Here is a 23,495-nt window from a genome sequence, read left to right on the forward strand (position 1 = left end):
ATGTTTGAATAATTCATTTTTTTAATTATTATTTTTTTAAAGCTCCAAGACACGTTTACAAGTGAAGACGGTCAATGGTCTACTGAATGATTTTACGCGTGGTACTGGTGAGTGCGTTGTACTCAAACAGTGAATCACTGATAATGAGACAGTATGCCGTGGTGTTAGCCGGCACGTTCCCTTTAAACTCCATTTCCAATTTAATATCAATAGCCCCAGCTCCCGAGTTGAAGCTGTCACACTGTCTTGACGTGTCGATGACTACCAATGGAGATTGTGTCTTGTAATGAGCATAATTTACTTGGGGGCTGGTATGATCACGGTTGTAGTAGGATAGTTGGAAATTGGTAAATGCGTCATATAAAAGCACATAGTTGTTTGTTTTAAATTCAGCCGAAAAGGAATCGTATGGATAATACTGTGCGTTCAAATACGCCCTGCAATTGGTGAGATTACAATGGTCGAATATACTCATATCTTTGCTCTTGTCGTTCCTACGAGCCGTTTGGAAACCAACAATGAGATAGCGAGGTTTCTCCAGCTGAGTACTCGTCTTGATGCACCAAATATGACGTTCTGAGGCAGGTAGTATGGGGTATTCATACAGCTCCCACGTGCGGAACTATCTGAACCGGTATGCTTCTCTCAACATACGACATTAAGCGCAGTTTCTCCTTGTCTGATACTTTTATGACAGGCATCCTCCATGTGACACGGGTGATTTCAATCTCACCATTTGGAACCGGCGGTTGCGGTACCGTGTTGGCATCAACGGCTGCTAAATCTAAACAGTTTACATCTGTACTGGCGCGATTCAATATCAACTCGTGTTTCCCATTCATTATAACCTTCTTATAGTCCTCGGCGAAACCCAAGATATGAGATAGTGGTATAGTTACAGTAAACTTGTCATGTATCTTTTTGGCGCCAACTTCCCACCCCGCCGTCTGAAGACTATGATCCATTTCCTTGGTGTAGGAGACTAGTCCCTTCATGGTGGACGTGATACCGCAGTTTCTCGCTTGATCAATCTCCACACCGTTCAATTCATAACGAATGTCTTGAAATAAAAATGCAGCACCATTGTTCACCAGTAGACATCCTTTCTCCACTGTGCCCTCCACTAATATTTGACTCTGACTCGGCAGTAGAATTAGATCTTGACGGTTGATACAAATGTGGATGTTGTCGTTATTTTTGAAAGAGTCATTATACGGAGTGTATGGGTGAAATTCTATACTTTCTATACTATCGTCGAATAACACCTTCTCACCAATGTCTAATATAGATGACGAGGACATACTTTGAAACCGATACTCTGTAAAAATGCACTGTTTTCTCTAGTCAATTTCTTTGGCTGTTGTTGTTGTTGTTGTTTCTGTAGTGACTGGTGCAGCTGTCTCTTGTTAATACGACGATGACGATGAGGACGAAGAGTAGTAGTTCTCTCAACGAGAGCAAGATCTCGACTAATTGTAGAGGTGTTGTTACCAGGGCTTTTATTGTTATGAATAATCATTTTACTTTTTACGAATATGCAAACGAAGTGCAATGCTTTCACCTCGAAAATTCACCGTATCACCGTGCTCGTTTACAATGCGCAAACCAATGTTTTGTATGCGAATGTTACTCTTCTTGACAGGCAGATATATAATGTTGGTGGGTTGTTCAATAATTTGATAGCCGGGCGGGACGTCAGGTGAAAACTCGTGTAAAACATGTGACGGCTTGTTGTTTACGAATGAGCCCTCCACAATGTTGCACTCTATTCTTATAGTGTTTGTTATGATTATGTTAATTGTTTTATCCGACCAATGTGCAGTTTTTGCTTTGAGCTTTTTCGGTGAATAACCAAACAGTGACCCTATGCTGTTTGGTTTGTCAAAGTGAATATCATACTTTGGCGAGAAAATCATACATTTGGAGGTATTGTTATTTACCAAGATGTCTGCCACTGCCACCATTCCTTCACCCTCTGACCCTTTAGTCCTCTTTGACATTTCCTCCTTCAACAAGTGTATTATGCTGGAAAGCTCGTATGAACCTTCAGGAATTGCGATTATATCATCCCCATAGTGAAACAGATTATTGCTCTTATCAACATTGGGAATAGTGTTGAAAGTCTTAAAGTACACGAGAGTGTTAGCTAATAGGGAAATAGGTATAGAAAATAATAAGAAATGAATTATAAATCATGTTGTTTTATTTCAAATGATCAAATAAAAAGTATAGGATCTAGGGTATTTATATATTTTACACTCTTTTAGAAACAATTGTTCTAAACAACTTTATACATCAACAATAGTTAGCTAAATGGGGTCTTATTTTGTATATACCTGGTTTCAAAACAAATCAATAAGTAAATTACTGAAAGGTATTTTAATTAGAAAAATATTACTAGTATAATTATGAGAACCAGATTTATACATGTTTTATGTTAAACAGTGGTTAACGGTTTTTAGGCCGAGAATCTCATATATTTCAATTCATAATATGCCTAGACCATTTATTTATAATTAGCAAAGCAAAGGCAACTACTGAGGATAGCAATTGAAATTATTTACAGAAATAAATCAATTGCAGAAATTTAATAAAAACTATACACAATAAAATACAGATTAATAAGGCAGGACCATACCTGTTGTTTACTAGTAGCTTGCTGGAAACGAACTGAGCTGCAAACTGAGCTCCCTGGCATTTTATAGTGGCAAAGAGCAATCAAGCTAGTTATCAGCAAAGCAACTTTCAAAATAAATACATTGTAAAACTTAATCATAAATATTATCATTCTATTTCGAATCACATTAAAAAATAATATTCTTAATTTTTATTACTTTACAATATCATGAAGTTATACTTAGACTTAATATGACACTAAACCGAAATATTAACAGTCGACTTGTCAGTCGTTGTATTTACTACATATTATAAAAATAGGCTACATTTTGAAATGCAATTATCACAACAATAGTTTACTTTAGATATGGAAATTCGATAATTTATTTACATCCAGGAATCATAAGTATTTATAAAAAGGTATACTAAAAATAGTATTTGTATTGTACTGATTTGGAATGTCAAGTAAAAGAAATCTACCTACCCATTTTTAATCACAACGTAATTCTTTGATAGAAAGCTAGTTAACAATATAATCTATCACGGCCATACTGACAAGTACTTCGTTCTCGAAGTACACAATCAATAATATTAATAATAAATAAATAAAGTACACCCTAGCATAATCATAGGAGAGTGATTGATTAAAATATATTAACTTGACCACTTGCCAGATATCTAGACATGTTTGTCCCATTCACCCGCTGCTAATGAAATGGACAAACACCAAACAAATGGCCGACCAGCGGAGTGCTTTGACTGCCTCAAGCCTCAACACTTGCCAATCATCTCGACATGTCAATCTCATTCACTCGCTGCTAGTGAGACAGAAAAACATCAAATGAAAGGCCGACCAGCGAGTGTTCGACGTTTTTTTTTTTTTTTTTGCTATACCGACTACGTCACGAAAATAATCAACCATTGACAAAATAATCAAACTTTAATCAATCACTTTAAATACTAGCGATTTGACCAATCAGCATCACTATCTTCGCATAATCACTATTTGCATAAGGATTAACATACATTGTATTTTATTTATCTTGGTTACTGAAAGATACATTACGTTGTTGCCTCATCGTCCAAAAATTCTCCTGGCCAATAACGTAATTTTTCTTTTGCAATTATAACATTTCTTAAATTTCCCAGACCTCTCAGAGCATAGCGATCGTTAGGTAAAAGTGCGGTTATTTCATAGGGTCCTTTAAATTTTGGCATTAATTTATTATTACGTCTATGATCTTGGTTAACATAAACCAAATCACCTACAGCTAAAGCCAAATTGTTACGTCGAGTGGCATCGAACCGGTCTTTAAATTTTTTTGATATTTCCTCAAGACGTTGTGCTGCTAAAGCTCTATCTGCCTGTGTGTTAATAAGAGAAGCCAGAGGGTTTTCATCTAATATGCCATCTAAACGAGCTTGCAATGATGGGATATTGGCATCAATTCCTATGAGTAACCGAAGTGGGGAAAATCCAGTAGATTTTTGAACGGTCGTATTTATTGATTGCTGGACTTTCCACAATTCGTTCGGCCAATCTGACAAATCATTACAAATAGTACTGAGCATATCGGTTGCTGTATAGACATATCGCTCGACCTGGCCATTACTCCTGGGAATTCCCGTAGCAATTAAATGATGCTCAATATGTAAATCTCTGAAAAGTGCTTGAATTTCACCGGATGTAAAATTTGTGCCCCGATCTGTTATTACTAAGGTAGGTGTTCGAAGAGTTGTGACTATTTCACGTATGATTGGTACTAATTCGCGAGCATTTAATGATTTTATGGGTTTCAGTAAACAAAATTTTGTAAATCCGTCAACAAGTAATAAAATATATTTATACCCTTCATTTGATTGTGGAAACGGACCTGTGCAGTCTAGGTGGACAGTGTGAAAAGGAATGGCAGTTTTTTTGATTGGGTGTAAAAAACCTTGTTTTGGGCCATGATGGCTTTTTCGTTCAACACAAACCAAACAATGTAATAAATATTTTCTAACAAAAGCTGCCATCCCTGGAAACCAAAAGTGCTCCCGAATTTTACCAATCGTCTTATCATATCCTACGTGACAGTGTTCATCGTGAAATAAACGAAGAATATTAAGACGACTTCCTTTTGGTATATATAGTTTTGGTACTTCATTTGGGCTATTTTTATAATGTAGCAAATTTCGTCTGACGATATATTGGGTTTGGTCTAGGTCGCCTGTCTGTACTCTATCTATTAAAGCTTGAGTATCGGGGTCTCTGTGCTGTGCTGCCTCTAACCAAGACTCTGGATTATTGTTGGGGATTACATTAACAGTATTATTGAGTGTTGAATGTGAAGTGGGTTCATCAACAGGATTTCTGCTCAGAAAATCAACATGGCTAATAAACTTTCCTTTTTTGTACATAATTTCAAAATCAAAATCTTGTAAATATGTCCACCAACGTGCAATTCTAGGCGATAAATCTTTTTTGGACATTGTTGCTTTAATAGCATTGCAATCTGTAATTATTTTAAATTTGATTCCGAGTAGATAAACACGAAAATGTTTAAGGGCGTTATAAATCGCAAGGGTCTCTAAATCATAGGAACAGTATTTTGACTCTACCGGTGTGGTTCGTTTACTAAAATAAGCAACAACTCTTGATTCTTTGTCAAGCTTTTGTATTAATATGGCCCCATATCCCAAAGAACTAGCGTCAGTATAGAGTTCAGTGCATAAATTAGGGTCAAAAATGGATAGTGGAGGAGAAGATGTCAGTTGATCTATAACATATTTTCTAGCGGAATCCTGTTCAGGCCCCCAAAACCATTTTTGATTCTTTTTTGTCAACATAGTTATGCAAGATGTCCGGCTAGCAAAATCGGGAATGAACTTTCGAAAATAGCTTGCAAGCCCCATAAACTGGCGTACTTGCTTGACTGTACGAGGGATCGGAGAATTCACTAACGCAGATATCTTCGCGTCACTAGGTCTTACTCCATGTTGTGATATGTGCTGACCCAAGTATTCAATATTATCAACGAAAAATTTACATTTTTTGGGGTTTATGGTAAATCCAGCTGAACTAAGGGTTGCTACTGTCTGCTCTAAATATTTTAGACCTTCTTCAATAGTCGTGAATGGTATAAGAATGTCATCCATGTATACAAGTAGGAAGTCCAAATTTTTCACTGCTTTTGATATTGCTCTTTGGAACACGGACGGACCATTACAAATTCCAAAGGGCATTTTTAGGTACTCGTAGTGTCCGTCCGGTGTTACAAAAGCCGTGTATTTAATTGAATCAGTCGAGACTGGAATTTGGTGAAACCCATTCTTCATATCTATCGAAATGAAATATTTGGCATTCCCAAGCTTGTTGATTTGATCCTCAATTAAAGGAAGAGGGTACCTGTCCTTATCAATATTTTTATTTAATGACCTATAATCAATACAAAGTCTATCACTTCCATCTTTTTTTCGTACCAAAAGAACTGGACTGGCAAATGAGGAATCACTTTCGCGAATTATTTCATTATCTAGCAAATTTTGCACTATCGCCTTAACTTTATCTCTTTCGTGGGGGGACAATCGATACGGCCTATAATAAACGTTAGTATTATTTTTTAATTGTATTTTTAACTCTCCTGTATTGACACATCCGTTATTATTTAAAACATTAGGATACTTCGCAAAAATATTTAAAATTTGTGTTTGTAATGTTACGTCTAAATTCTCGATTCTTGTCTTTAGTTCACTAATTCCACTATCGGAAATATTCTCAATAAAATTAACCTCGGAATTAGAGTTTGAACAACATCTACGGACAACTTTACTGCCGTCAATATCGGCGATTATTTTAATCCCAGAGTGTAGTAAAATATTTCTACCAATCAAAAAATCAAAACTTAAACTGTGATCCTGTACAACATAAGCGTCAAGTTCAAGACACAGATCGTCAAACTTTACAGGAATATTAACTGTACCTATGGTCTCAAGGATGCCATCACCAAGTCCGCTTATTCTGGAGATGTGTGGTTCTATTTTTATTTTTAGGTTATTTACAATAGAATGTTTAATAATACTACAAGCAGCTCCTGTATCAATTAAAGTTTGTACAATCATATCGTAAATTGACGCTTTTGTTAACTTCAATTCTGCCCTAAAAAATTAACCTGACTAGTTTTTGAATCGGCAGTCTGACTAGGATTTGACGTACTGGCAAGAGAGGTACTGGTACGTTGATTTGGGTTCGCCGAAGCACGTGCTTTGAAAAAACATGTAGTTTCCGTGTGACCGATTTTCTTACAAAATTCACAAGATTTTTGTACAATTTTACTAACCGAGGGCTCACTTTTTACTTTTACATCAGTACTTTGATTTGTGTTTTTGTAGCACTGAGATTTTACATGACCGAACTTGCCACATGAGTAACATTGGAGTATCGAATCACCACGAGAATCTAATTTGGAGCGTTTGAATCTATTTGGGCTGTTATTATTAGTATTTGACACGCTTTGCTCTAAAGGTCTTTTCTTGGGTTTTACATAAGCAGTGAAAAGAGAAATAAGCTCTGCTGTCGTTTTAGCGCCGCTATTGAGGGATGCCATTTTCACGCTCACGTCACTGATACTTCCGCAGACAATATCAATTAACTGACTTTCGGTAAACGCTATCTTGGTATTTCGTAGCAACCTAACCTTTTCTCTAGCATATTCACAGTAAGAATCTGCAAGATCTGATGTATAAGCAACAGCTTTGGATAGTTTTTCAGCAAGGTTACGTTTTTCAGGATACAAATCAGTAAGGTCATTTTTGAAATTCTCCCAAGTACGTCCACCAGTCGGATTCCACGATTCAAACCAAGTTAAAGCAGAGCCCTTCAGGGCCTTACCGGCTTTTGCGACAGTTGCGATGCTACTCCATCCAAACTCCTCTGTAAGCTCAGCTATGTTGTTGCACCAGGTCTCTGCGCCATTGTCGCTTGTAGCTGGGTCGAAGACAGGTAGGGCCACGTCGTCGTCTGGGCGACGCTTGGATACAGCATCCGCGATGGCCTTGATGAAAGATTTTAATTCTTCTGACTTCATCCTGAAACTTATTTCAAATTGTATTAGCACAAGGGTTCATTCTTCCAACACTTCTGATGTTAGCTAATAGGGAAATAGGTATAGAAAATAATAAGAAATGAATTATAAATCATGTTGTTTTATTTCAAATGATCAAATAAAAAGTATAGGATCTAGGGTATTTATATATTTTACACTCTTTTAGAAACAATTGTTCTAAACAACTTTATACATCAACAATAGTTAGCTAAATGGGGTCTTATTTTGTATATACCTGGTTTCAAAACAAATCAATAAGTAAATTACTGAAAGGTATTTTAATTAGAAAAATATTACTAGTATAATTATGAGAACCAGATTTATACATGTTTTATGTTAAACAGTGGTTAACGGTTTTTAGGCCGAGAATCTCATATATTTCAATTCATAATATGCCTAGACCATTTATTTATAATTAGCAAAGCAAAGGCAACTACTGAGGATAGCAATTGAAATTATTTACAGAAATAAATCAATTGCAGAAATTTAATAAAAACTATACACAATAAAATACAGATTAATAAGGCAGGACCATACCTGTTGTTTACTAGTAGCTTGCTGGAAACGAACTGAGCTGCAAACTGAGCTCCCTGGCATTTTATAGTGGCAAAGAGCAATCAAGCTAGTTATCAGCAAAGCAACTTTCAAAATAAATACATTGTAAAACTTAATCATAAATATTATCATTCTATTTCGAATCACATTAAAAAATAATATCCTTAATTTTTATTACTTTACAATATCATGAAGTTATACTTAGACTTAATATGACACTAAACCGAAATATTAACAGTCGACTTGTCAGTCGTTGTATTTACTACATATTATAAAAATAGGCTACATTTTGAAATGCAATTATCACAACAATAGTTTACTTTAGATATGGAAATTCGATAATTTATTTACATCCAGGAATCATAAGTATTTATAAAAAGGTATACTAAAAATAGTATTTGTATTGTACTGATTTGGAATGTCAAGTAAAAGAAATCTACCTACCCATTTTTAATCACAACGTAATTCTTTGATAGAAAGCTAGTTAACAATATAATCTATCAAGAGCACACTCGTAAAAACCATCAATGTCCAATTCTAGAGCCGGTTGAAAGTCTACATTCAACACAGGCTCGTTACCGCTCACACTAATTGTGAATGATGTCATAGACATGATGATGATGATACCTGCTGACGTCTACCACGTTTAATGTAAGAATGAAACTACACATGTAATGCTCATGATATTTATTTAAAACAAACGCTTAGCATTGGTATATAGGAAATCCAAACACAAGTGTCCACAATTTACAGTATTAAATTTCTGCAATCGATTGTAATTATACTCTATTCGCACGTTGCGTTGTTGTTGTTGTTTGACATCATTTATATAATCAATAAACTCTCGAGGTGGCCTCAAATCACCAAAGCTATCAAAATATAGACAATAATCACCCTTTTTCGCATAGGCACACCAATGCGTACCTTCACCCCGCTGAGAGTCCAAATTGATAATACCAGTTTCATAATAGTGAGGTTTCTTTGGGAGATTATCTCGCATGAAAACACCTCTAAAGTAGGGGATTTTCACTCTACGTTCAAATCTCACAATGTCCACATCGGTGAGAGCTTTACCCATTGGGGGTAAATTTAATTTCTTGTTTTTTTTTTTTCATCGCCTCCATTAGCCGGTGTAATGTAGAGTCCCATTCCACGTTTATAAGGTGCTAAATATAAACCTCTACCGACAATCTTGCTTTCGGTATTATTATTATTATTATTTCTGCTCTTTACCATTTCATAAATATTTTTAGCAACAGTGGTAACACCACCGGCCAAAGTTCCCGTGGCGGCTAAAGCACCCAGTAGCGGTATCAAAGCTGGCAGGAAACCGCCTCTCTTGGGTATCGGGATGACTCGCTGTTTGTGTTGTCCCTTGACAATCTTTCCTTTAACAAAATGTTTTGCCGCTTTTACACCCACTTTGAGTAGTGTATTAGTAGTTGTATCCTTCTTTTTCGCAATGTGTTTCTTTACAGCATCACGACTTGCTTTTATGACTTTTGATATGGGAATCATGCCCATACCGTGTTTAACTTTATACTTCATAATCTTATCTACCGCCAACGCGGCAATACGTTCACCAATTGGACGATTGTGGCCACCAAGCCAACGATTTTTAGCAGCTTTGGCCAATAGTAAATCTGCTTGATGTCGTCCCTCCAATGTCTTGTCACGCGAGTAGGCTATATCGTGTAATTTACAAGCTTCGTCAAGCGGATTCACACCAGGATCGTTGCGAGCCAATCTCTCCTTCAATCTAGTACCGGGACCGCAATAATTGTAACCGGGTATGTGCACTTCAAATGGTAGATTATTAATTAAACTATTTATTATACCACCACCGCTACAGCTATTATGAGGTTGCTGTCGTCTACGTCGTTTGGGATTATGTTTAACACTAACCCCACCAATGTGTGTTATCATCTCAAGTATCACTACTTGACTGTGCCGGTGATTATAAAGTATGCCTATATATATCTATATAATTTTTATACTTTTGGACATGTGAATGTGTATAAAATACACGTCCTTACGATTTGGTACATCACACTGAAATGAAGCTTAAAAAACAAAACACGTCACTCGCTATTAAAGATTGGAGTGTTGTGCTGGATGACAATGTAAAAGCACATGATCAAAACTCTTTTAAACATGGCTCGTTGCTGGCGAATAACATTAGATGTCTCATCTGTGGACCTTCCAATTGTGGCAAGACAAATGTTTTGTTGTCTCTACTCTTACATCCGAACGGTGTAAAGTTTCATAATGTGTATCTGTATTCGAAATCATTGAATCAACCTAAATACAAGTTTCTGGGTAAAGTTTTAGAGCAGGCGGGTGACATGCCGTTTCACACGTACAATGATAAGAGTCAAGTCGTCCCACCGGAAGAAGCCGCCGAGGACAGCGTCATTGTATTTGATGATGTGGCTTTGGAAGATCAAGATGCCATTCGTCAGTACTTTGCAATGGGACGTCATCGTTGGTTGGATTGTTTCTACTTGTGCCAGACATATAGTAGGATACCTAAACAGTTGGTACGTGACAATGCCAATCTTATATTGCTATTCAAGCAGGACGAGTTGAATTTAAAACATGCCTATGACGATCACGTAAACACCGATATGAGTTGGGAAAAGTTTAAGGAAATTTGTCGCGAGTGTTGGCAGAAAAAGTACACTTTTTTAACAATCGACAAGGAGAGAGACATTAACAAGGGTCGATATCGTAAAGGATTTGACGTTTTCATTATTGTATAAAATTTAGTATCATCTCCGGTTTATTATCAGTTTTATGCGGTCAGCTACTGAGGACGAACCTCTATTAATTTACATTAGCAACGGTGCACTTGTACTAAAAAAGAAGAAGAAGAAGAAGAAGAAGACATGTTTGGTAACAAAAAGTTGAAACGGAAACTCGTAGACTCCATTGAGAGTGTAAAGAGAAAAGTAAAAGCGTTGCGAGCAGATAAGACGTCGCTCGACACTTCGCTAGCGCAAACCTTTGAACCAATTACAAAACCGCTCAATGTTTTGATGAATAAAGCTTTAGAGTCAAAGGGTAATAATAAGAATGATAATGGTGACAATGCCAAACCCACAGTAATGAATTACCCTCATCATCCTCATCCTCCCTTGATAAATACCTCCACACCATTACCACAAGGATCACGTAAAAGGAAATATCTAATCAAAACCGAAGAGCCCAATAGTAAACTACTCAAGTACAGTAATAATCTTTTAAAAAAAACACAACAGTTTGCTGATGATGATGATTATGATTCGAATGATTTTAATGATGATGATGATGATGAAGAAAAAGATGATGAAACAAAAACAGAGGGAGATGAAGAGCTTACGAGTAGCGATAATGATGATGATGATATGAAGTCGGCTCTTGACATTGACGCTGATGAAGGTGGTGGTGGTAATAATAGTAGTATTGATGATCTACAAAACAAATATATTAAACATCTTATTAAAACGCCAAAAATACCATTTGGTGTTTATCTCGAGGATGATAAAATGCATATTGGTAATAGTCGAGTTAAAATCATTGATGACGTGTTACATGTTAAACATGCACGATTCAACATGACTCCTGGACTGTTGGAACTCATCTTTAAAAGACTACCAAACAAGCATATTGTTTCGAGAAAAGATGTAGAGGATTACAATAAGATTTTAGACATGACAAACGCTCATCGTAGAGGATTCTCACCAAACGGTCAATTGAGTGGAGATAGAAGTTTAAAGTATCAACGCTACATTAAACAACTACAAGAATCAAAGAAACATAAAGGAGGTGGATGTTTGAACTCTGGTAAAAGGGATTTATTAACAACTAAAACTTTTTATCCGAAAACTGATTACATCTATTGGGATGATCCAAACGAACTGGTGAGTCGTTTACAGCTTTTGATAGCATCACAGAGTGCTGGCAATACCTCTCATTCGAACGAGATCAATGCAATCGTTGAGGAACTGACTGAGAGCGGTATAGTTTTAAAGTAAGAAAACTGACCCTCTTCTGTTGGCTGTTTTTTTTTTTTAACCTGTTATCTAATAAAACAGACCTGTTTTGTATCCAAGCCTCCCCACACGTACACGCCCCTTGTTATAAATACGGATGAGGACTCTCTCCATGGTTCACTTTCACAATGCCTCTTAACAAGTTTGGACAATACTTGGGTAGCGAATCTACAATCCGTGACGACATAAAAGTGGAACGAGATTTGGTAAATTTTGAAAATAGTCGAGTGGCGGGAATTCACAAGTCTTTTCTCAAAACTGATGCCATATGTAGAGCTGAACTAGATGAACAAGTGGTATTTTTAAACGCAAAGCTAAAGGCAAATGTTAAAGATTTAAAAGATTTACGGTTCAAGCTTGAAAAATTATCACAAAGAATTGCTACACCACAACCACAAACACCATCGGAAGCGGCAGCGTTTCCAGGAAAGCGTATTATATTGAAGAAAAATGAGTAAAGCTCAAGTAGTAGACGAGATACATAAGTATGCGAGAAAAACATTTCCACGTCGTCGATTCGTTCAGAGGGGGCTCGATGACACGTGGCAGATTGATCTAATTGATATGCAAAAGTACTCCAAGTATAATAACAACTATAAATACATTCTAGTGTGTATTGATACCTTTTCAAAGTACGCTTGGATGCAACCGCTAAAATCTAAAAGCGCTGAACATGTTACAAAGGCAATGAGCAGAATTTTGAGTCAAGTCGGCAGAAAGCCCAAGAATATTCAATCAGATGATGGGAAAGAGTTTTTCAATGTCAAATTTCAATTGCTCATGAATCGTCATCACATCAATCACTACTCTACCTATAGTGCGATGAAAGCTTCCATAGTGGAAAGACTAATTAGAACCTTAAAACATTGGATTTGGAAACAATTTAGCTTGAATGGTTCATACAAATGGCTACAACTGATAAGCCAAGTGGGATATTGTTACAACAACAAACTGCACCGCACTATCGGTATGGCGCCGGCGAGTGTGAATAAAAACAACTCTAAACAGTTGTTACATAAAGTCTACAATCACATTAAAATCAAACCTCGTGCCAAGTTCAAGGTGGGTCAACATGTGAGAATTAGTAAATATAAATCCACTTTCGCCAAAGGCTACATAGGCAATTGGACTACGGAGATATTTACAATAACTAAAGTGCAAACTACGAATCCAGTGACATATTTACTTCAAGACGCTAATCACCAACCCATCTCTGGATGTTTCTACGAACAAGAGTTGCAGAAAACTAAACACAATGACATTTATCTAGTGGAAAAAGTTTTGAAACGTCGTGGAAATAAAGTGTATGTAAAATGGCTCGGCTTAAATGAAAAGAGTTGGATAGATAAAGATAACATTGTCTAAGTTTTCTTTTTTTTCTCAATAAATATTTATCTACTCTAAGTCAATGAGGTTTCATTCAATAAAAACATCTCTCTATATATATATATATATATTTATTTTATAATTGTGTAGTACCTATTTATACATTCGCAGCGAGCTAGCAATTTAAAATTAAACAATTAGAATGGGAAAAAAAACATCTATATCTGTACGAGGACTCTTACACACATTCATAATCACCGGAAGCTATTATGTTCGGACCTACCACACAAAATATAACATTGATCAAACAATTAAAAGATTTCATATTGAACACTGCACGTGAAAAAAGTTCCGCTTTAACACCGCCTAATAACACAATCCAGTCTTGATAGTTGATTTGAGCGTCTTCCACAATCTCTTCCACTGTATCGTTTAAATCATACCACATTACAATTAACCAGTAAACATGACAATCGTCTGCATGGTGACCTTCGAAATATATACGTTTCAACAATTTCGCTACTTCCCCTCTAAATGTGTGTAATGCCATGGGCAGGCGCCATCTTTTAATCAGAGTATTGTCCTCGAACGCTTTTAGCCACTTGATTTTCATTTCATCACTGCTGCTGCTGCTGCTGGTATCGCTCTCGGTATCGCAGCAGTACATGGCCCCATCGTCTTGTGCTTTTGTTGTTGTTGTCATCGGTTGTGCTGCTGCTGCTGCTGCTGCTGCTGGTGGCGATTGAGAAGTGGAACTGCTACAGCCACTGCCGCCGACGCCGCCGCCGCCTGTTTTAATGGTGGACAACCAGCACTGGCAGCACCAAGTGGTGGTGGTGGTGGTGGTGTTGGTACCGTCAGTCGTGTCAGCTGCAGCTGGGGAAGATATAATACAAAATATTGTAATTATTTATATTAAAAGTAAGCAAGTGTAAAAGTGATAGATTTTCAAATTACATAGAACAGAGTTTAAATACTCAACATGTTAGTACAACTTGTATATAATTGAAATAAAAACTTACATTTGGCATGTGATGAAGCTTGCAGATCCATCGTTATTGACTATAACGCGATATTCGTTGTGACACTGGAATAGTAGTAGTAGTAGAATATGGTAGTAAGATGACTGTTTTATAAAAATATTGTTTACGAATCGCGAGCTCAAACGACACCGTACTGCGTGACGTGGCGTGAGGTTGGCTGGCCGACAACAACTGGGCGAGAGAATAACTTGCGTCATGCGCCGGGTGTCTAGACGCATGACGTAATCATGGAATGCGTACGCGGCTGAGTGGGCGTAGGGGGCGGGGTGTCTGGGTGCATACCTCATTTGCACGTGTCACTGCTGTGATGCCACATTCCGACATTCCAGTAGGACTCGCTGCAAATTTCACACAACGCCTAGTCCTACTATGATTCTGCTGCTGCTGCTCACATATAGTCTCGAAATTTGAACCTGTTATACAGTGACGAGGTGGCCTAAGGGTTCATCATCATGAATGAGAGACGTTAGCCCGGTTAGCTAAAGAATAGCGCCGGTTCGAATCCGACCTTAGCCACTGTGCATGGATGCGCCACCCCGTCACTTTTTTGTTTTTTTTTTCTTTATAAACTTAGCTTACAAAGTGTACTCAGTGCTGCTAGCGAGCGCCATCTATACATTTCTTAGCGCACTTTTGAAACGTAGCTTCCTCTAACGGATCTTTGCCTAACTAGCTGCGGACTTTTTTAGAACTACTCGGACGGCAGCTCATCTATACCTTTTTGTAGCGGATGTTTTTGGAACTAAAACTTCCACGTCCACTGACTCTAGCGACATCTATACATTTCTTAGCGCACTTTTGAAACGTAGCTTCCTCTAACGGATCTTTGCCTAACTAGCTGCGAACTTTTTTAGAACTACTCGGACGGCAGCTCATCTATACCTTTTTGTAGCGGATGTTTTTGGAACTAAAACTTCCACGTCCACTGACTCTAGCGACATCTATACATTTCATCGAGAACCATTAAGCGAATCGATAACTCGCATACAAAGTGGCGCCATCTAGCGGTGATCATTGCGGAACTAACAAGTGGCGCCATCTCACGGATCTTTGCCAAACTAACTAGTGGCGCCTCTGGCGGATTTCTATGGAACTCACAAGTGGCGCCATCTAACGGATTTGCTATGAAAATAACAACAGGCGCTCTTACACATACACAGTGGCGCCATCTAGCGGGGATCATTGCGGAACTAACAAGTGGCGCCATCTATACATTTCATAGCGGATATTTTTAGAACTAACTAGTGGCGCCTCTGGCGGACTTTTATGGAACTAGCAAGTGGCGCCATCTAGCGGATCTTTGCCAAACTAACTAGTGGCGCCATCTGACGGATCTTTGCCAAACTAACTAGTGGCGCCCCCTAGCGGAAAAGTTTTGGTCTAGAACGGGAGGAGGAGGAGGGGCTAGAACCGGCACAAACTAACTACTGACGTTGACGTAACTGGTGACCGAAGAGCTGGCGGCTTCCTCGCACAACGTATCAGCATTGCGATACAGCGAGAAAATGCCGCCAGCATCCTTGGTACAAAGCCTCAAGGGCCTATTTTAGATTTAAGCTAGTTATTCATTGCGTTTACGTAGTACCACTGTAACTTTTAAATTGTATGTTGATATGGGTGTACAACTGTACGTGTTGCCTGAAATAAAACTATTTATTTATTTGATTTTATTTATTTTATATATCTTGTATAAAGAGATTTTTTGTAAGTTGTAACAATAGTGTTCAATCACGTTCCTGCTGACTGCATGGCTGCCGCAAATGTCAAAATCTATGTTGCTGCCTGGATGTATGACATTTGCTCGTAGCAGCAATACAGTCGGTACTTGACGCTTCACTACCGCTGTAGTACCTAGTACTGGTTATAGTCTTAACCCGAAGCCGAACCCTAATTGTTACAACAAAACTCAATATATGTGCCTTGTACCCGTATCTTCTTCTTATGGTGCCATCTCTTGTTGGCTATCATTAAGGCTATTTTTACTTTCGACGCTGCAGTTCGAAACAGCGATCTGGTACCTTGAACCAGCACCTGAAGTTTTTGAGCCACTAGGTATGTCTTCTTCTAGGTTTTCGTTTTCCTTGGATTTTCCCCTGTATTATCAGCTGGAGGAGGTGGTATTTCTTATTTCGTAGGTGTACTCCCTTTTTAGCGAAATTTATTTCGCCGAATTTCACTTGGCAACCAACTTTTCGCCAGTTTCATTTGACAAACCAATCATTGGCATAACCTTACTTCGCAACCATTTCATTTCCCAACCCCATAGTTGGGAAATGAAAATGACGTACTAGGTTGGGTCTAGGTTAGGTTGGATTATGTAAAGTTGCGAAATGAAATTCGGCCAAATAAAACTTTGGCGAAAAGTTGGTTGCCAAGTGAACTGCAATACAATTTTCGGCGCAAAGTAGGTAAACCATTTGTATTTTCCCAAAAACTCTGGAGTCGTTCAAAAAATTTGATTGATTCCATAGGGGTTGTCATTCCATAGGACTTTTCGCTTAATGGCATCATGGCATAAGAAATGATGCCATAAGTAAGCGAAAAATACTTTATATGCTTACTAAAGGATCTGGCACAAAAATTACGAAATTATCTCAAAAATCTACTACAAGGTGTAAACATTAGGCTCGACACGGTTATTTTGACAAATACTTTTTGTTCTGCGCCATCTGGCGGCGATGGGCGTTAATATTACAGGTGTCGGTGATCTATTGCCTAAACGTGCGTGCGCGCCAGTTACTAGCGAATAGCGGAGTCGAGAGCGGAGCGGATAGCGGGAAAGTAAGCAATGAGAGCGATAGCGGAGGAGTCGGAAAATCTGTTGATTCTATGGAGCCTTAATTGTGTTCTAATTAATCCATAGAATCTAAAACAAATCGACTTACTCCTAATGTTACTTTGCTATTTGTAGATAATGATTTGTATCGATTAAGTACGACAAAAGCTCATAGGGGTATGAGCTTTTGTCGTACTTAATCGATGCGTGAGAAGCATAGTGTGGCGGGGGCGCCACACTATGCTTCTCACGCAGCTGTCTGGCCACACTCTGCTCTACTCGCACATTTAATCGCGTCGCTCCTCACATCATATATTGCCCATCCTTTGACTCATGCTAAAAATTGACAAAATAGGGAGCGGTGGGCATGCCGAGGAGTAAACAGTCGTGGTGGCAGCACCTTCATTTATCTTATAGCCAATTTGAAACAGTGGGCAACATTGCATAAGTCTATTAGTGAAAAAAGGCCTATAGTAAAGTTTCTGTGCAATAGGAATACCACTGTTGTAGCTAACAAAACAAATTCAGACAAAATTCATAACCTCTAATTAAAATCAGAATCCGCATCTCAGACTCCGCATCAAAAGCTAGAAACATAAATACAATTATTATTTTGTTTTTAAACGGGTTACTCACATACTTTAGGTGGAAAGTTGCAATGGCAATTATGCCGAAAACGAGGGTAGTTTCTCGCCTATTTTGCCACTGCCGTCGTCCGCCCCGGGCAATCGTCGAAAAAGCTGTTTTTTCAGTAATTAGTTAAATAGTGATTTTCAGTTCTCTACTACCTAAAAGTTGTTTGGAAGAGATCGCTCCTCAGCTATAAGTCCGCCTGTTCTTAACCTCTGGCCTTTATGTTATTTGTTTTTCCTTATAAATTTATTTTGAGGTAGCGCAATAATAAGCATGTGGTTTGTATTGTTAAAGCTCCTCGTTAAGCCACGAAACATGTCGAACAATTTTCGACTTAAAATACGTGACCCGCTTTTAGGGTTCCGTACCCAAAGGGTAAAAACGGGACCCTATTACTAAGACTCCGCTGCCTGTCTGTCTGTCTGTCTGTCACCACGCTGTATCTCATGAACCGTGATAGCTAGACAGTTGAAATTTTCACAGATGATGTATTTCTGTTGCCGCTATAACGACTAAATACAGAATAATATATATATGTATATATATATATATATATTTAAGTGGGGCTCCCATGCAACAAACGTGATTTTTTTGCCGTTTTTTGCGTAATGGTACGAAACCCTTCGTGCGCGAGTCCGACTCTCACTTGGCCGGTTTTTATATATATTATATGTCTGTGTCTCAGGAAGTATTGTTATTATAAAAACAAGTACGTATCAGTCAATGCCTTGCACCACACGCCACACACGTGTTAGAAAGAACAAGCGAAAGATTTGTAAAACAACTCGAACGCTTTATATCCTGTTATTGCACGGCGAGTGATATATGACTTCCAATATCGTAGTGACGCTGCAGGTGACTGTGTGTTTTTAATGTGGAGTGTAAAGGGGTCACATATGTAGGGTATCGATATTAATGTTTTTTATTTTATTTATTTAGTATCACTAGAGTGATTTACGGACCAATTCGAACAATGATCTAGATATCAACTAGATATGCAACAGAAACGATAACGAGATATTTAAGAAAGTAGTAGTAGCAGTAAATCACTTTATTGTACAAAAAAAAATTGTTAACATGAAATTCATGCCAAATTTGACATTTCCGCGTTTTCTGTCCTCTTGAACGATATCTTTAAGATTTGCTTAAGATATTATTTAGACATCCAATGGATATCTAATGGATATCCCAAAACGTCACAATAATTAGCCTCATGCATGAAGTTTATATTTGAACGAAATATGTTTTATTCGGATGTTTGTTACCGTTATATCATGTTACAAATGCATTTCCGTTTTTAAATTACCATTTAATTACTCAAAATTATAAATAAAAAGTACAAAAATTTGCCCGCGAAAAGCTAGTGAGCGAAACGCTCGAAACGCCACGTGACGTCACGCGTCCGACAGATTAGTGTCATTAGTAGCAAACGTCAGTTGGGCCGCCCAACGTGTGACGTCATCATGCTCTGTCGAATTCGCGCCAAAAATTATGAGCGTTTCAACCGCTCAAAAATTTTCAACATTTTAAATATTTTTTAATAAAATAATGTTAAGGTTTACAAAAGTATTTTTATCATTTCCGGTGTTCCAACGATATAAATTATGAATCCAAAAATAAAAATAAATTCATGCATGGAGCTAATTGTAGCGTGAAATGGCAATTGGTTTCTCGAATCGAACTAAAAAAGATAACTAGTTGAGAACTAAACTATAACGTATCTATTAAATCTCGTATTGTTCTCGTATCTAGTAATTATCACGTTGTTCGAATTGAAAGGTATGTGTTTTTAATGTTGAGTGTAAAGGGGTCACATATGTGGGGTATCGGGGTGTTTTCTATTTTGTTTATTAAGTGTCACGTGAGTGATCTACTTGATATTTTAAAATAAATTACGGCGCGATTCGGGAAATGAATTAGAGATTCACTAGATATGAAATAGTAATGATATGTGACGTCCCACGGGTAAAGGTACCTTATGGCGGTTGGTGCTTACGCTATTATTAACGCCGCTCCAATTAATATTGGATGGCAAAAAATTACGGCGCTATGCGACGTAAGCGCCAGCCGCCATAAGGTGCCTTTTGCAGTGGAACGTCACATGTCTTTACTATTTCATATCTAGTGAATCTCTAATTCATTTCCCGAATCGCGCCGTTAGTCAAAAGATAATTAGAAAATGGTAACATTAAAAGTTTTTACAAATCTTATAAATCGATGAACACCGGTAGCAGGCAAGAAAAAGTGTCACGTTGTGGACAGATCTCCATGGTAACGTTGTGGACAGATCTCCATGGTAACGTAGTGGACAGATTTCCATGGTAACGTTACGGCCTTTTCATCAATGTTTTCTTAAATGACGTTGTCACGCAAAATTATCGTCCGTAAACCGACTTTACAGACATTAGGGTTCCGTACCCAAAAAGGGTAAAAACGGGACCCTATGACTCCGCTGTCCGTCTGTCCGTCTGTCCGTCTGTCCGTGTGTCCGTCTGTCCGTCTGTCCTTCTGTCCATCTGTCCGTCTGTCCGTCTATCCGTCTGTCCGTCTGTCTGTCTGTCATCAGGCTGTATCTCATGAACCGTGATAGCTAGACAGTTGAAATTTTTCACAGATGATGTATTTCTGTTGCCGCTACAACAACAAATACTAAAAAGTATGGAACCCTCGGTGGGCGAATCCGATTCGCACTTGTCTGGTTTTCATTTTTTCATCCTTTCGACGCGTAGCTGATACGTATAGGTATAATACTAATATTTCCTTTTACACGCAAGAAATCTGGCCATTTCCACGTAGGTAATAAAACGGTGCATTACCTTGGAGAGCGTCAAAGCGTCTTTGTTCGCAGATGTAATCTCTACGCTGGTTGGTGCTGCACCGACAGGGAGGATACTCTACTTTGTTACTCAACTAGCCATTTTTTGCATCTCGCAGTGGATTCGCAAGATGAAACTACCTGACCGCTTCTCCATGCAAACGTAACATTTTCCTCTCTGAATATTAATATTATAAAATATATTTTAACTGAATTTGATGTATATTAACCACAGCTATATCCTTTATTTGTTTTTTTTTTTTTTTCAATTTGTTATAAGAGTTAGGTGAGCGTTTCTTTTTATGGCATTTTTTGTGGCCACTTTTGTGTTATTTCTAGTCAGGATCACGAGCCCTTTTCATCCTAACAGGAAAAAAAAGGGTCCCAAAATTTTCATACATTTTTCAAACTTTCCTTTTTGTTACTGCCATACTAAGTATATGGGAAAATGGAAACATAATAGGATTTTAAACCTTGGGACATTTTTTATCCCATTAGGATCGAGAGAGCTCGTGATTCTAAGTAGAAATAAAACAAGTGGCAAAAAAGGTCACATAAAAAAAAACGCAAAAAAAAAGAAACGCTCAGGTGCCTTTAAAAAATATATAGTAGTTGTTTTCGCTCCTAATGACTCTTATAGTATTCCAAAAAAGGGGCAGACCTATGGTTAAAATACAATAAAAGATCAAAAATATTCTTTCTTATGTCAATATCAAAAGAGAAAAATGAGGACTACGTTTGTATGGAGTAACGCCGTCCATTACCGTCTTAATTCAACTGCTTAGAATTCCAATAAGACCATGAACTGAACCGTAATGTACGGTCCAGCAAACGTTCTTGTTATTATTCCCTTTTCCTCACAATATTTCACTACATAATAATACTTTCTGAAATGTACCTACTTAGGTATAGGAATGCTATAACAAATATTTTGTATAACTTCATCTTTCACCCCAAATAGAGCCACTTCCAAGACAACGGAGTTGGGAGTACTATTTACCGCGATGGAACTCCTTTTCGGTCTCCCAGAGTTCCCTTTGATTAACTTTGATCTCGCCGACACCGCTAATGGATTGTGCACTACCTGTTTTTTATCTGCACTCTTTGTCGCAGTCTTTGTAATAAGGTGCATTGGGGCAATTTCAAAAAACATGTGTCAGAAATGGAAAGGTTCGTTTTCTTTATTTTCAAACGTGAGTGACTTTTAAATATTAAATTAGATATCCATTGTATATTTTTTTAAATCTATTTAGATACTCATTTATTTTATAATCATTGAACATAGACAGTATACACCTTGAAGTGGAGAAAGGTTTTTCCTTTACTGCGAAGTATATTCTAGGCGATTTGCATCATTCTTCTCATACTTAGGTTCTTAGATAAGGATAGGTATATATTGCAATAAAATAGAGGTACAATAAAACAAAATAACACTATTTTAACGCAACAAGACAAAAGCGTGGGTTAAGAAAATATGACATTTTTAATAAAAAAACATTTTAAAATAAATAGTAGAAATGATTACTTCTAAATAACCCCAACTCACCTTACGTACGTGTTTGCCCGTTCCCATTGTGTTGGTTTTTGATGTCGCTAATGCAAGAAGGTTCCCTTTGACCCTATCACCTGCTAAAGTAATTGATTAGAGAGCCGGGCGAGAAATAGTACCTACGAATGTATTGTAGGTACAGTGAAGTTGCCACCATAGCTATATCGGAACGGCCGAGATGCTCAAAATATGTGAGCGCGGCGGGCCCACAGCGTTCGCGTTAGCAACGAGATCGCCCACGTAAGACATCCTTTGATACCTATAGAGGAGGTATCAAAGGATTGATTCACCACGAGCCGCATCGCTTCGCTTCGCGTTCGCGTGTCGTTCGCCTACGTAGTACGCTGTCTTCGGTAACAATAAAAGCGTGTTTAGATATTTGTGAGCACGTGCACGCAGGCCGCTCCTATAAATCTGATGGTGACTATGGATGTACTCAAGTCTTGTATATGGATGATGAACGATAATGCAGTTTCAAAAATAAATAAGAAATATTTTATCAAATTATCATTAAATGAACTTTTTAATACAGTTGCTCAAAAAGAGCTACTTTACGTAGCTGTTTAGCGTGCGGAAAGTTGGTTTTCGCGAACTAGTGCTTTTTACTTTTCCAATTTTTTTTTAATTTATTCTTATTCCAATTCATGACTACTTATTGATGAGTGTTAATATTAGTTTCCTTTAAACTTCTTAATTAACATAAAAACCTACTGTTAATGTAAAAATACGAAAAATATACATATTTCATATTTTATTACTTGTCTCTTCATCATTATAACACGTCTATTTTGTTTATATTGAATATTGAAAAACCGTTCTTAATAAGTTGTCTGAATGGAACGGAACGCAGTGGGAACGCCTGTCAAAGAAGAGGCGTTTTTTCTTTCTGCTTTAAGTTTCCAAAGGCAACATTCGGTATTGTTTTTGTGTTCGATACACAAATAATCGTAATTAACGATATTTCGGTAATAATAGTACAATATTTTATATTTACAATTGTTTCTGTCTTATAGAACATGCATTTAAAAAAAAAACTTTCATTGAAGTGGGTTCAATAATAATAA

General features: G+C 37.5%; 1 protein-coding gene across 1 annotated transcript; it reads right to left on the reverse strand.

Annotated features, from left to right (window-relative positions):
* Positions 1-599: 599 nt before the first annotated feature.
* On the reverse strand, positions 600-7,682 carry LOC134743372 (uncharacterized). The gene is made up of 2 exons (XM_063676764.1): positions 7,487-7,682; positions 600-1,318 (listed from the first exon to the last, which is right to left on the reverse strand). The coding sequence occupies exons 1-2, from the start codon at positions 7,680-7,682 to the stop codon at positions 600-602; spliced, it is 915 nt and encodes a 304-aa protein (XP_063532834.1).
* Positions 7,683-23,495: the final 15,813 nt, after the last annotated feature.

Source organism: Cydia strobilella, chromosome 8 (assembly GCF_947568885.1).
Source record: "Cydia strobilella chromosome 8, ilCydStro3.1, whole genome shotgun sequence".
In the NCBI taxonomy this organism is placed as follows: Eukaryota; Metazoa; Arthropoda; class Insecta; order Lepidoptera; family Tortricidae; genus Cydia; species Cydia strobilella.

What these genes read in the sequence shown, in the direction of transcription:
- LOC134743372 (XM_063676764.1), bottom strand. Translation starts at nt 7,682, where the DNA reads ATGAAGTCAGAAGAATTAAAATCTTTCATCAAGGCCATCGCGGATGCT. An exon ending in CGCAACTGTCGCAAAAGCCG is followed by an intron (nt 1,319 to 7,486) that starts GTAAGGCCCTGA and finishes GCATTTTTACAG; the next exon opens with AGTATCGGTTTCAAAGTATG.